Source organism: Clytia hemisphaerica, unplaced genomic scaffold (genome assembly GCF_902728285.1).
Source record: "Clytia hemisphaerica strain Z4C2 unplaced genomic scaffold, Clytia hemisphaerica genome assembly, whole genome shotgun sequence".
Lineage (NCBI taxonomy): Eukaryota > Metazoa > Cnidaria > Hydrozoa > Leptothecata > Clytiidae > Clytia > Clytia hemisphaerica.
In genome coordinates, this window is record NW_027103774.1 from 208,456 (window position 1) to 223,791 (window position 15,336).

The window sequence follows — 15,336 nt, forward strand, 5'->3', positions numbered from 1 at the left end:
ATAACGAGTTGTTAAAAAGATGAAAAGGACAAATTTCACGCTCCACACGTGTATTCACACTTCATATGCAAGTGTGTTCACATACGCGAGTGTGATTTTAATTGTTGACAAGTCTATCAATTTCTGAAAAGAGCCACGAAAACTAAACTAAATTAATATTATGCATCAAAACAGTCGAAAGTAAAATGGCGGATACAAGAGGTGGTTCTAAAAATGAAAGAAGAGGAATTTGATCATCGACATTGCGCTAGGTAGGGTAAATATAATGACTAAATTCAATTACCGGAGGCAGCGTTACAAAGAATAACTAGTAACTATACGTTTTCTTTATAAGAACATGAAACATTCTTGAAGCCTTCGGATGTTCTTAACTTTTTGAATTTTAAAGGGTCAGTGGAAAACATGGATCCCATCCATTGACTACTCCATTGGTGTACCTGTTGGCGTACCCTAGTTTTTATGCCCTAGAGCTTGAAAATAATAGAATTACTGATTTCTTTAGTTGTGTAGGTGACTTCTATTTGAAATTCAAGTGATTCCATAACATAATAACATAATGAGAATCTAGAAATTAGAAGTTTTTCATTTTGTCAGCAAGATCGCCGCAGTAATATTGTCTAGCGCTCTCGATGCATTAAAAATCGATTTGAGTAGAAATTTTGCAGACCAGAGGAAAGAGAGATGAAAGAAAGACAGACTAATTTCCCGATTTTCCGTTTTGGATTAGTATCAAGCCTGTTGTTTTCTATTTTCATAAGATAACACGGGCTAGTATGGCGATAATTGATTGGTTAGTTGAAATATTACGTCATTTTCAGCCAATGACATTTGTTCTATTAGGAAAGTAAAATAATTTTTTTTTAATTCGCGAAAATAATTTCCGCCAAAAATATCTTCCAGCGAAAATTTGTTCCCTTAAGATTTATCTAACTTTTATTTTGGAACTCGTTTTATCGTTGGTCTGTAATTCAAGAAACGAGTTTTCCCATTCTGGTCTGTGAATTATATCGGGGTACTCCAACAGGTACACCAATGGAGTAGTCCATGGATGGGATCCATGTTTTCCACCGACCCAATTTTAAGCCTAAAAATGTTCTTAACATGTTCTTATTTTCACCATCTTAAAAGTATTTTATCCATTTTCCTAAGTAATCGTATTTTTTGAAGCCTTGCGTTATTTTATAAGAGCATCCAAAACTTTTGAAGCCTTGGGATGTTCTTTTATAGTGTACACGTTTTTTTATAAAACCTTGGGATGTTCTTAACTTTTTAAAATGTTCTTGAATGTTCTTCTTCTTATTATTTTGTGACCATTTTTACTCATTTTCCTAAGAAAACGGGTGTTTTGGGTTCACAAAGCCTGAAATTGTTCTTAACATGTTCTCATTTTCACCATTCGATTATAAGCGATTTTTTTCATCCTCGCTGAATTTTCTGGCTCGAAAACAATGGAATTCAAATCCCCAGCCATAAAGAACATGGGAATATCAATCACCATCAAGTCTTAATCCCTAATTCTTACCCCGACTGCGGCTGAAAAAATCCTACCGTGTCTGTGAGAAGGAGATATGTTTGCTACTAGGACGTTTTCATCTTATGATGTGGTCAGTTTGCCTTGGTCACATCGATAGTCTAAGTAACAAATTTACTCTGAGTGAATAGATTTTTGGCGAAAAAATTAATTTGGTGATTGATAGCTATTATGCAAAATTTTGCGGGAATTTCATACAAACTCGTGGTTTATTTAGTGTGACAGTTGAAATTTTATACTTTTTTTAAGTCTTAGGGGGGAGGGTTGAAATTAGATTTCATGCTTTTTGTTACCCTTAGCGATTTTAAACATCCAGAAAAGATCCCCTTTCGGGCAGCACATACCCCTCCATTAGCAAGATTATCCTCCACCTTGGAGCTCTAACAGGCAGGGCAAACCGATCCAACATTTCATTCAAAATGCCTTTTTTCTGATGTTGGATGAAATGTTAGACCGATTTGCGTCAATTCAAATTTTTGGAAAAAGATGAAAAATCAAAAAAAGAAGAAAAAAATCGTGTTGGACGGTGTTGGATGAATTTGATCGCCATCAAACATTTCATCCAACATTTGCGGCGAGATCAAAGAAGCTCTCTCATTGAATTGTGTAATTTTTCGTGTTGGATTGGTTTGGTGGTATTTTTTTCTTTATTTTTTGATTTTTTTGGATCAGATATGAGAGGGAAGGCTATTCAGATTTTCTACAGTAGGAAAGCAAATGATATTGTGAACATTTTGAAATCAAAGCAGTTATCCGGGGAGACATACTGAAATTTCATCTACCGCAGGAACATTAACAGCTTACATCGACAAGGAGGCTGAACACTTTAGACTGCAAAAATAATCTGAAAATCCTCAAGCCGCATTGGTAGACTTGGAAGGTTGGCTTAGAAGGAAGAGAGTGTTAGCGTAAAGTTATAAGCTATAGGTAGAGTGAATCTAGGTAAAAAGAACAAGGTAGAGATGTCAGAAAGGAAAGCGAATGTTCTAGTATCGCTTGCGGTCGAATAATGATAATGATGATATGGAAATGGTTAATTTTTCGCTCCTATCAACTCGATTAATTTGCTACTTAGATGCTGATAGTTTGAAAGGAATTTAACGAGTCAACCTTACAATTTTCCCAGAAATAATTTTCTTTTAGGTAAAAATAAAGATCAGATAGCGAATAACGCACGTGGCAAGGTTTAGTATCTTAGTATCTTTCTCATAGATCTGATATGATACAACTTCTTATAATCTTCTGGTTATAGCTTTCATCTTGATAAAAGTTTTATAACTTGTTAACCGCGTATGCCTAAATATAACACAGATTTTATAAGCGATGATGGATGATGAGGAAATTTAGATGTACAAAAATATAGCTTTGGTTGAAACAGGCTGATGTACATAGAAAATGATAGACGTATTAAAAAGTCATGGTAGAAAGATTATGGGTACTCTAGTAATTTTGATGTGCGGTTATAACTAAATATTAGAAATCTAGAAAAGTTCATTCATGATATTTTGAAATTTTAGATCAACCTTTTATTTAATCCATGATTTATATGGGAAATTGTAAAATACATGCTTTGAATGGTACACATGACTTTTTTTCCAAGTCATATCGGATGAAATGTTGGATCGGTTTGCCCCGGCCTTGATTTTCGCTTCATCCAACGCAAGCTTTTCTATCAAACATTTCATCCAACATTTGAAAATCATGTTGGATGAAATGTTGGACTGGTTTGCCCTGGCCCTATGTGTCGTGCATAATTTTTGCGTGTTCCTGATTTGCAGTTAAGGCCGAGGTAAACGATTCCAACATTCCATCCAACATGCCATTTTCTCTCTGTTGAACAGAACGTTGGAATCGTTTACTCGAATGTAAAAATCGGAAAGGAAGAAAAAATTATGTTGGAAGAAGAAAAAAAGTGTTGGATGGGAGTTTGATCGCCATCAAACATTTTGTCCAACAATTACTTCTTCTTTTCGTGTTGGATCATGTTGGATTCGTTTACTCAGCTCACATCCAACATTTGAAAGGGAATGACGTCATTAGAAATAGAATCGAATGTTTTTTTTGTCAAAAATTCGAAAAATCTCGTAACAAATTTAAAACATCAAGCTAATAGCTCGAATGTTTTTGTTTTTTTCGGAAAATAAACCAAGGGGGAGGGCTGAAATTAAGCGATCTATCGTAGAGGTGTGACCCTTTAAAGGTACGTTTTTCAGGCTTCCCAAAATGCACTGTAAAATTTTAGAAAATTTGACCATTTTTTGCCTTGAGATAGATAAATAAATTTCAGGAAATTGCACCATAAGAGTCGATATTTCGCCAGAATTTTCTCTGCATTAAGGGTCCAATTGTTAGACTATAATTTTTGTCCGCATGAACAGCAGTAGTGGCACTGGTTACACTGGGTATAAAAATCCTCGCCATTTCTAATTTGAAAAGAATGAATTAAAAAAAGAATGAATGAACACCCATGTTGGATGAAAATGATGTTAGACATTGCGACGAAACGATTTTAAGGAGATCCAGCACCTTTCCAAAATTCATCCAAAATTCGTCCAACATTTCAATTTCTATGTTGGATGAAATGTTGGAATCGTTTACCTCGGCCTTTAGTTGAATTAGTTGAATTGTTTTTGGTGGAAATTTGATTTGAAGGGAAAGATATTTTGAATTTGATAGGAATCTAATTTCGCAGTTAACACTTTTTAACAATAGTTTTTTATAAGAACACCTAAAATTTCTGAAGCTTTCGGTGCTCTAAACTTAAGTCTAAAAATGTTCTTGAAATTTTTTTATTTTTACCCTTTTCTGAGTGTTTTTGTGCAATTTCTTAAAAAATTTAGTGTCTTAGTCCGCAAAGCCTTAAAATGTTCTTTAACTATATTTACTTGTTCTTAAGATTTTGGCCATCGAAGCCTTATGTTCTTATAAGTTTGTTCTTATATAAAAAACGTGTACTTGTTAGTTTACAAGGCCTTTGCAACTGAAAATTGTTTGACATTCTTATAAAAAAATTGTAAAAGCTTTTGTCTTTTCTGGAATAATAAATCGTTTTTCTTATCCTATAAAATATGATTCGGAAATGCCGTGACAAAAGGAAAAGGGAAATCTATACTGAGCTGAAAAAGACAAGCCATTAACAACTTCCCTTTTAATGATGATGGTATCTAGTAATCAGACCGAGAACATTACATTAAATTACTGTTGCTTAAGTATTTTCAAATTAATTACAGCTAATGTAATCGAGAAAATAGCTTATAACAAAGTGTCATTTGAAAAAAAAAATGTGTTTAGATTTGGATTTGGCGGTTGTTGGCTGGTTGTTTATAAATGTGGCTATAATACACCACCTTCTCACAGACCTGGCAAGATTTAGCCAGTGGCTGGGGGTACAAACAACGGACTGAAATTCGATGGGGATCGATATTCCCATATTTTTTATGGCTGGGGATTTAAATTGTTTTGTTTTCAAGTAAGAAAATTTAGAAGGGATGTGAAAAATAGAATAATGTTTTGCAGTGAGGATTGGTCTATTTAATTATTTTCAGTGGGGACAAAAAATGGAGGATAATTTTACACCAGGGGACGATATTTTGGCCAATTTTTCCAGTGGGAAGGGGTCCCAGTGGGTCTATGAGAAGGGAGTATTATAATCTGGTCTTTACTTACAGAGATTGTATTATTTTCATTCATGGGTTTAGTATGAGAAATGAATGATCACTTGGGTGGAGCTACATCAGAAGGAGAATGTTTAGTAGGGAGTTTGTCTTCGTTGAAAATGTCTTAAAGGTTTGGGGGCTTGGAGACCAAAAAAGAACGCGGTAAACGCATGGATTTATAAAGCCCGAGGGGCTAGATGTCATACTTTTGCTGATAAGTGTGCCGTGGTTAGGTTGAAAATCCTACCTACTCTTGTCTCCAAAATAAGCAGGGGGTAGGAAAATTTTCTAAATTCTAAAAAGCGGGGGGGGGGGGGGGGGTGAATAAGATGGGGGGGGTAATTTGAAGACATAATTTTTTTAACTGATATCAATTTCAACAACAAAAAAGAAACTTTAACAATTGAACACGTAAAATAAGAACCAATAACTAACAAATAAGAAAATTTTAACAAGTTTAAGGTCTATCTACACTGTAATAAAATATTGAATTATTCGAATTTAATTAGCGGGGGCGGGGGTGGATTTTTTTTCTCTTAACAATTAGCGAGGGGACGTCTATTCGGGAGACAAGAGTAGGTCACGTGACATTACAATAGAATTTCAGCGCTTGACCAATCAGAAGCTTCGCAGGTTTTCAAAAACAATACTAATAATGTTCTTTCCGATATTCATTTTTTTGCCTGCGATGGCTCAAAGCACGACATCTAAGCCTATCGGGCTATAAATATATGGATACACGCTTTTTTTAATGATGGCCGATTTTGTCATTGATATTCTATTTAAAAAAGTATATTTTTCTTAAAAAAAACATGTACAGTTGATGATCTTAGACCTGATTCAAACCAAAAATTGAAGTGGTCATCTTAAAGGTGAACGATTTATTAATCCAGGAAAGTGGCCCTCAGTGGAGCCCCTGGTCACGTGATTACGCAGAAAATGGTCTTCCTCACGCCATCACACTAAAAGAAATATTTTTAAATCACGTAACACGCTTTTTAAAATCAAAGACCACGCTATCACGCTATGGGTCTCAACAAACGTAACGTATAATACCGAACTTTAGATAGAAATTGAGAACGAGAGCAAAATATAAACGAAACCCGAATAGGTTTGATCATTTAACTTTTAAGGAAGAAAGAATACTTGTGTGTTTAAGAATCGGATTCCGAAATTCTATTCTGATTATGAAAAATTCAAAAATACATACTTTCCAAAAGGCCTTTTTACAGGATAGGACCAATAGATAGGCGAGACCGATTTAATTTGTTTTTCTACGGGAAGACCTTCAGGAAAATACGGTATGGTATAATAAAAATGGATTTGGGGTCGGAAGGTCAAGATCTGAAAGATTTGTGACTTTTCAAAGCAGTAAATTTTTTCTTCTTTAACGATGGGCGACCTTCGTACCAGTTCCATTGTGATATTTAAATTTATCTAAGTTCTGGGACGAAATTACACTTTTTCAACTTGTTCAGCTAAAAATATCAGCAAAAAAAATATAAAATCCATCCTCCAGCTTTGCAAATTCAATATTTTTGTTTTTCGATTTAGAAAAGACCGGCTCGGTTATCCCCGCAGAACAATGAATTAATTTTGTCTCACCTAAGAAAGCATGGATTTTCAAAGCTTGCATAAAGAATAATAAGAATAAAATTCAATTTGATGGAAAACGTAGCATTAACAATGAATGTCGAATTAAAGAGAGTGTTAATTATGTATACATCAAAATCTACTCAATCTAATACACCGTCTAGTAGTGTCGACTGCGCAGGCGTCCAAACAATTTTCCATTGTTTTGATTTTGGCACTGTGAGATAGCGAGACTGCTAAACGGTGTATTGTACATTAGAACCTAGACGATGTTATCGTCCGTTACAGTGATAGTAAAGGCGGGAAAATGGCGGTATGGCATTATGGCGGTATACGGAAAAAAATCGGCGGGAGAGTTTCGAAGAAACTGGCAACTCTACCGACTGTAAACTCTTTTCGGCAAAAAAAACCGTTTGCGAATTTTTTTATTCGGCTTTGGGCTTTTTTCTTAGATAGTGATTCGTCTTAGACTATAGCATAGTCTAATTAGAACCTAGAACAGGTGCTTTCTTTTTCAGGCGGCGGTGCAGATTTTCAAGAATCGGCCAAACAACGCCACCGTAAATATCTAGGTGGTCGGATTCATCTAAGGGGTTATTGCCGGGTTTTTGTCGCCAGGTTTCCGGGTTAAGTTTATTGTTTGTTCCCTCATTTATTGTGAGAAATTTAACGAAAGGGAAAAAAGTGAGTTTGAATAATGTTATCACAATGTTATCAAAGAAAACAAATCGGTAAATTAAAAAACAACATCTTTATCACTCTTTTTTTATGATAGATAGAATTGAACAAACCTTCTAATATTTATTTGAACGACAAACAGGTCAAAAAAAAGTGTTAAACAAACTGTTCGTCGTTTTTTTTTTTCATTTTAAGTTTACTTCCATCATGTGAAGACATACGTATGTATGTGTGTAAAAAAGTTTTTTTCGCTTCGAGTAATGGAGGTTGAGTTCTTCAAGAGAATAAATTGATATTTAAATCTTGTGGGAGATGTTTTTTGTATTATAATATTTTTTGAACGGGATTTTCAAGTGTGAAGAAAAGCTAACCAAGAAGCCAACGCGAAATTAGCCTGGAGATCCATGCTCTTCTTTTATATACTGATGGCGAAGTGAATAACATGGTTTGAAATTCAAACGACAGTCGAAGACATATCCAATCAAATTCTGTTACAGTATTACTTCACTGGTCACACTTTCCTAGAAAAAACGTAATTTTTTCAGTTGTTTCTATTTCAGTAAGTGAGGACAACGCTAAATTCAAGTTTCCCACTGTAAATTTTTTGAGGCAGAGTTGCCTCACAGCCCGAATCCGTCCTGTATACATTAGTTCATAGAATTTTTCATAAAAATACATCCTGTCTAACGTGAAATACTTCAAATTTACAGTCAAATCGACAATTTTAAAGAAAGAAAGATTTGCACACCACAGTATGTATCACAGACCCTTTTATCAAACTTTTATCCTAAATGTGGGGAAAATTTCCACTGGGCGGGCTGTAGGACAGGAGAAATTTGTGCAATTGCGTACTGTGAAAAGCACATGCCGAAATCATATATCAACCTGTGCCGACCAATTCAGATTCTATTCAGAGCGCAATCAACGTAGAGAAAAGTAATCATGACGACAATCCATAATCTTGGATTAAGTTCAAAGTTGATATTTTCATTCCCGTCGTCAAAAAAAAGTAAAAAATGTTATTTCGATTCCATTGAAGTAACATTACCATAATTAGTAGTTTAGTAATCACTGTTATACATTTGGGAATCATGTAGAAGATTTCTTTTGAAAGAAACTCATTTCAATTACACTTGGAGGTTTCTGGGGAATTCGTAAATAGTAAAGTGCATACTGATACAGTCTGCTAGGTATTAATATGGTAATATTTGCTCTTCATCTTTGATACTTTCTACAGCGATAAAATTTCTATNAAAGCTGTTTTATAATAGTTAGCAGATGTCATCATCGGCTGAAATTAAACCCCACTAAGCTTTATTAAGGTTGAAGATTATGTCTCATAACCTTTTTAAAACAGAGAGGTGTCTGTTTAAATATTATTCAAACATATTCAAGGTCGACAACAAATGAAAACATATAGGTGTAAATTGATATCGTTAGAAAGCCTTGTTTCCTTGTTATTTGCTATGCGTTGTTTACTAAATTATATCAATTTTCGATCGAAAAGAAGTCAAATGTATCAGGCTAGCTGGTTGTTGTTGAAGAGTCAAAAGCGAGTTTATGTATTAGAAATAAATCGAAGGAGACAGTATAAGACAAAGTTGATATGTCGCTAAAATCGCCGTCCACTTTGCTCGACGACGGTAAAAACACAAAAATACAGTCATCTGTTTAGGTGAGCAAAGGTGATATAAATTCGTACATCGACTATATCCTTTCTGACTGACGTAAATCGACTATTGACTATATTTTGCCTCGACTTCATTTAACGTGGCCCTTGATATCCTCCGATTCGCTAGAAATATGAAAGGGAGAGAGAAATTTTTGTTGTGGCTCGGCTGTTATTATATGTTGGCACTTTGAGCCGCTTTGAGCCTCAAGTTGTTCTCATCCTGTTCTTATTTTTAGGCAACAGGCCTGATAACATTTTTAATACACGATCCCTAAAATCCTTGAAATTCAGCGATTCTATGCTCAGCATTGTTCTTAAATTGTTCTTGTTTTTTTTGTGAATTCTTTTAGCCTGATCATTATCTTATAAAATTGTTCTCATTAAAAAAAACGACTGTATGAAAGAGCTTGTGAATTATTAGCAGATATACCATCTTAAATCACAACCTCAAGTTTTAAAGCAGGCTTAGTCCTTATGTAGATTGCGTATGACTATGAGATACTGGCTAGTTTTTCATCCAGAAGGTTTCTCTTTGCGGTATAAATATTTTCTTCTTCTTTTCTCTTTCCTTTTGTAACTTTGTGAGTTCGGCATTTTAGATTCAGCATGATAGTTTGTTTTGAGTCGAGAAAAAATATTTCACAATAAATGTCTTGCTCTTCAATTTAAAAGAAATTTCATCTTATCATTATTGAACCTGAGATGAGTTATCATTTACGGTTGATATTTTCAAAAGGAAGGAGTGTGGTAAAACATGTTCACTGTAAATAATATGGTAAAACATTTAACGCAAGGATTGTGGTAATTTTTTTCATTCGAGCAATGTGGCAAAACATTTACAAAACAAGGGCGTGTATTGTAATAATATTTTTAATGTAAATACCTTATTACAAGAATATTAATTAACACGAAATTTTTCAATATTCGTGTAATAAGGTAGTGTGGTGAAACATTTCCAAAGTAAAGAGTGTGGCAAAGCATTTTCAATGTAAAGAGTGTGGTAAAACATTTTCAATGTGAAGAGTGTGGTAAAGCATTTCCAAAGTAAAGAGTGTGGTAAAGCATTTTCAAAGTAAAGAGTGTGGAAAAGCATTTCCAATATGAAGAGTGTTGTAAAACATTTTCAATGTGAAGAGTGTGGCAAAGCATTTTCAATGTGAAGAGTGTGGAAAAGCATTTCCAATATGAAGAGTGTGGAAAAGCATTTTCAATGTGAAGAGTGTGGCAAAGCATTTCCAATGTGAAGAGTGTGGCAAAACATTTTCAATGTGAAGAGTGTGGAAAAGTATTCTTAATGTGAAAGGGAAAAGATTTCCAATATAAAGAGTGTTGTAAAAACAAAAATTGTCAAAGTGTGTTAAAACTTTCAAGTAAAGAGTGGACAAGCATTTCAGTGTGAAGAGTGTGGCAAAGCATTTTCAATTTGAAGAGTGTGGCAAAGCATTTTCAATGTGAAGAGTGTGGAAAAGCATTCTTAATGTGAAGAGTGTGGAAAAGCATTTCCAATATAAAGAGTGTTGTAAAACATTTTCAATGTGAAGAGTGTGACAAAGCATTTTCAACGTGAAGAGTGTGGCAAAACATTTTCAATGTGAAGAGTGTGGAAAAGCATTCTTAATGTGAAGAGTGTGGAAAAGCATTTCCAATATGAAGAGTGTTGCAAAACATTTTCAATGTGAAGAGTGTGACAAAGCATTTTCAACGTGAAGAGTGTGGCAAAACATTTCCAATGTGAAGAGTGTGGAAAAGCATTTTTAATGTGAAGATGTGGAAATGTGAAGAGTGTGGCCAAAGCATTTTTATGGTTGTGCAAAGCATGTGAAGAGTGTGGCAAAGCATTTTCAATGTGAAGAGTGTGGCAAAGCATTTTCAATGTAAAGAGTGTGGTAAAACATTTTCAATATGAAGAGTGTTGTAAAACATTTTCAATGTGAAGAGTGTGGCAAAGCATTTTCAATTTGAAGAGTGTGGCAAAGCATTTTCAATGTGAAGAGTGTGGCAAAGCATTTTCAATGTGAAGAGTGTGGCAAAAGCATTTTCAATTTGAAGAGTGTGGCAAAGCATTTTCAATGTGAAGAGTGTGGCAAAGCATTTTTAATATAAAGAGTGTGGCACCCGGGGGGGGCAAAAAACGACCATATGTTCGCCCCAAAATTTGGCTTCTAAATTGGACCCTTACAGTGCAGTGAATTTCCATGAAATATCATACCCTTACAGTGCACTCTTCAAAATCTCTTGGCCGTAAGGGCGAAAATTTTTGCAATTTTCCAAGAAAATGTGGAATTTTTCCTCCAAAATTGACCAATTTTGTGCCAATTTTACACCAAAAAATTTGCCTTTTATCACAATTTCCTACCCTTACAGTGCAGTCCAGCGCAGGTTTGTAATTTCCTACCCTTACAGTGCACTAGCTGAACTATGAAAAACCTACCCTTAAGGGCCGAACGTCTGGTAGGTCATTTACCTTGAGTGCCCCCCCCCCCGGGTGTGGCAAAGCATTTTCAATGTGAAGAGTGTGGAAAAGCATTTTTAATGTGAAGAGTGTGGAAAAGCATTTTTAATGTGAAGAGTGTGGCAAAGCATTTTCAATGTGAAGAGTGTGGCAAGGTGTGTGAGCATTTTCAAACGTGAAGAGTGTGGAAAACATTTTCAAAGTAAAGAGTGTGGTAAAACATTTTTAATGTGAAGAGAGTGGCAAAGCATTTTCAATGTGAGGAGTGTGGTAAAACATTTTTGTAAAACATTTTCAAAGTAAAGAGTGTGGTAAAACATTTTCAAAAATTTTCAATGAAGAGTGTGGAAAACATTTTCAATGTGAAAGGAGTGTGGTAAAACATTTTCAATGTAAAGAGTGTGGCAAAACATTTCCAATGTAAAGAGTGTGGCAAAACATTTTCAATGTGAGGAGTGTGGTAAAACATTTTCAATGTAAAGAGTGTGGCAAAACATTTCCAATGTGAAGAGTGTGGTAAAACATTTTCAATGTAAAGAGTGTGGTAAAACATTTTCAATGTAAAGAGTGTGGCAAAACATTTTCAATGTGAGGAGTGTGGTAAAACATTTTCAATGTAAAGAGTGTGGAAAAGCATTTCCAATGTAAGGAGTGCGGCAAAACATTGTCAATGGTAGGAGCGTGGTAACATTTCCAAATGTGAAGGGTTTGGTAAAATGTGTAGTTAACAAACATATTCAATACAAAGGCAGTGACCAATAAAATAGTAGAACTCACCTCTCGTCTCTTCTGAATCTTGCTATTCATGTTTTTATCGTTTCCTTTAGGTACAAGAATAACAATGAAAAAGACCTGGGAACATACTGTCTTAGAATGGCCACCGATGAAAAATATGGAGCTATCGAATTTCAGTATTATGACTCTCTGCGTGTGTGGAATTGTCTCTTTGAATGTGTATTTTACCGAATGCTTCATCAGGCGAAAATCAAGGAATAAAGACCACAAGATGATTGATTTTCCTGATTTCTTTCATTCTCTTTTTCGACCAACCGATGAGGAGAAAGGAGAAGCTAAAATGATAAACAAAGGAGCCAAGGATGTGAATAGTCAGTTAGATTACGCTAAATTTATATTCTTCAATTCACTGTATTTTGTTTTCATGTTCATGTTGATAACAGTGTTGCATCAATATGCTGTTATTCTGCTCATTGTTCAACATTGTGCTGTTATTGGTGTCATATTATTAAACTTTCTACAGTTCGGCAAACCATCTAGAGCCGTTCCCCTGACAGTTCTGTACGGTTTTCTATGGCTTTCATCGGTGAACACTGACTATCGCTGGATGCTAAATAATACGATTGTCATCATGTGTATTTTATTGACCGGTTACATTCGTTTTAAAAACTTTATCTATCTCCAGATATTTATGTGGCTGGCTTTTGTCTATGATGTTTATATGTTGAGCAGTATACATTTGGGAGATAGTTTCCAGTTTTTTAGCGTACGCGAGACCACATTGGAACCACTATCGGTGCAACATACCGACAATGAGGAACTATGCAAGACGCTTCTATGCCATGTTTTCAACCACGACAGCACCTTTAAAATCCCGACCGCTTTTTCTATACAATTCGGTTCAAAGGTAGATCATGTTTTTATTGGTACAGGTGATATAATGATTGGTGCTTTTGTGGCTAATTTTGCGTCCCGGTTTTTCAAGAAACCAAATTATGTTGCTTTTACAGTATTTGCATTTGGTAGTGCGGTTAGTTTATTATCGCATGTCGCAACCAATGCACCCTTTCCCGCTCTTTTGACAATTGTGCCAATTTGTACGCTGGCTTTAATGGTTCTTGCTATATGGAGTAACAAATCTATGGAATTGCTTCTGGATTGCGAGAAATCTGATTGTAGAACAATACGCAGACAAAGCGAGGAACTCATCTTGAAAGTTTGAGGTTTGGAGTCTATAAAGGAACAATATCCTGCACCAAACTCTTCTTCACTGAAAAGATAACGTGTATAGTGTTGTACATGCTAAAGGAACAGTTTTGTATTGCTTTTCTTATGCTACCCTTTTATTAAAAAGAACGAAAAATATAATATAAACATTAGATGGATTTTTATGAATAGATTTTAATATTAGAAAACTGCGATTGTGATACTGTACACCCCTGTGTCACAGACCCGCTTGGACCCCAGCCCCACTGGAAGATTTGGCAAACATTTTGTCCCCGGTGGGAAAATACCCGGTGATTTCAGCCCCACTGGGAAATTGACTTTGATTTCATCCCCATCCGAAAATAAATGTTTAAAAACTGCTCTCCAAAGCTATCCCCACTGGATTTTTTAACCTTGAAACAATATATAATTTATATACCCATTTGAATTTCGATAGTAATTTTTATCCCCAGTGAGGAAAAAAGTTCCACCGGGGTTGTGATACAGGGGTGTTACTGTCACTATACCTCAAAAATATTTCATCAGTAAACAATGAAAACTTCTTTCAGATTGCGGCTCAACATGGAAAAGCTTTTTTGCTACTCTGATTTTCAAGCTTCAAAAAAGAAAGCAACCAATTTTTCGCGCCTCTAGAAAATTACAATTTAGTCCTTAATTAAAAGGATACATTTTTTTGTGTATAAATCATCATATCTAGGATTATTATTTAATATACAGATTTTTTTTTAACTTTTAAACTATTTTTTAATTTTTAAACGAAAAAATATATATCATTTAACTTTGAGGAATAATAGACCTGAAATCGAACAAAACTCTTACAAACTTTTTTACCACAAGCATTCACTACTACTCTTTCAGAAGCTCGAATTTCGAGAAAATTTCACCGAAATCCTACAGAGATAAGATCAAAATCTGAAATTAAATAGGGTAAATGAATGCTCAAAAAGATTTGGCTTTTTAGGTGTGGACGTCAATAATTCATAAGGTGTCTGATTCGGCAATTCCATCAATATTTTCCAGATTGCCAGTTGAAGATTTCCCGCCAATTCCAAAATTCCGACCAATTAGTACTAGTAATCGTCAGTAAATAAGTCTCTGACACAGGACTTGGGAGAGAAAAGAATAAGGGGACAAAAGTGTCCCCCCGCCGAAGAGTGCAAAAAGTGGTAATAGTGCAATTACCGATTATTCGCACTCCTCTAAACCAATCAGATTCGAGTAATTTTGCACGGCTGACGATTATTTTTTAAATTTCGTTTTTCAGGGCTAAATTATTAATAATAGATTGATGAAATGTTGATTACAATCGATAATCGGAAGCTTATCAAGTCTCGGAATTCTTGAGCTCTTCGGTTACCGTAGATTTTAATACAGTTTAGCTTTCTCTGAAAATCTAACCTGTCGAGACGGATTATAAGAATTCTTTACGCATGTCTCCATCATATTAATGAGAGAACATTACATTTTGAGCTTCAGCTCGCATTCGCTGAATTTCCGTGGAAAATAATATTTATTTGTCGTCACAGTGTAAATCCATACTTACGGTAAGATCCAATCGGTTTCCGTTGACACTCTTTTTCTTTTATAGGAATGGTGTTTTTCCATTTATTTGTAACTTGTTGGTGAAAATCATTCCAAAATGTTCTTACGGTATTGGTAAGGACCCAAACTGAAGCTAAATCTACAATCATGGTCGAAATCTATTGAGAATTAAGCTTATTTCCTCCTTATTCGAAATTTGGAGTTCGGGTGAGAAAGTCGATTTTGAGCCATCTCTTAAATTTAATCGGAC

General features: G+C 34.9%; 1 protein-coding gene and 1 long non-coding RNA gene across 2 annotated transcripts in view; one reads left to right on the forward strand and one right to left on the reverse strand.

Moving 5' to 3' along the window:
- Positions 1–15,336, reverse strand: part of LOC136806112 (uncharacterized) — a 32,233-nt gene that overhangs the window by 16,398 nt on the left and 499 nt on the right. The gene's annotated exons all lie outside the window — the stretch shown is intronic.
- LOC136806108 (uncharacterized) lies at positions 174–14,292 on the forward strand. Its single transcript, XM_067062676.1, has 2 exons — positions 174–251; positions 12,410–14,292. Exon 2 carries the CDS (start codon positions 12,424–12,426, stop codon positions 13,537–13,539), a length of 1,116 nt encoding a protein of 371 aa, XP_066918777.1. The 5' UTR covers positions 174–251; positions 12,410–12,423; the 3' UTR covers positions 13,540–14,292.

Bases quoted from the DNA above. Each gene is read 5' to 3' on its own strand.
- LOC136806108 (XM_067062676.1), top strand. From the start codon at position 12,424: ATGAAAAAGACCTGGGAACATACTGTCTTAGAATGGCCACCGATGAAA.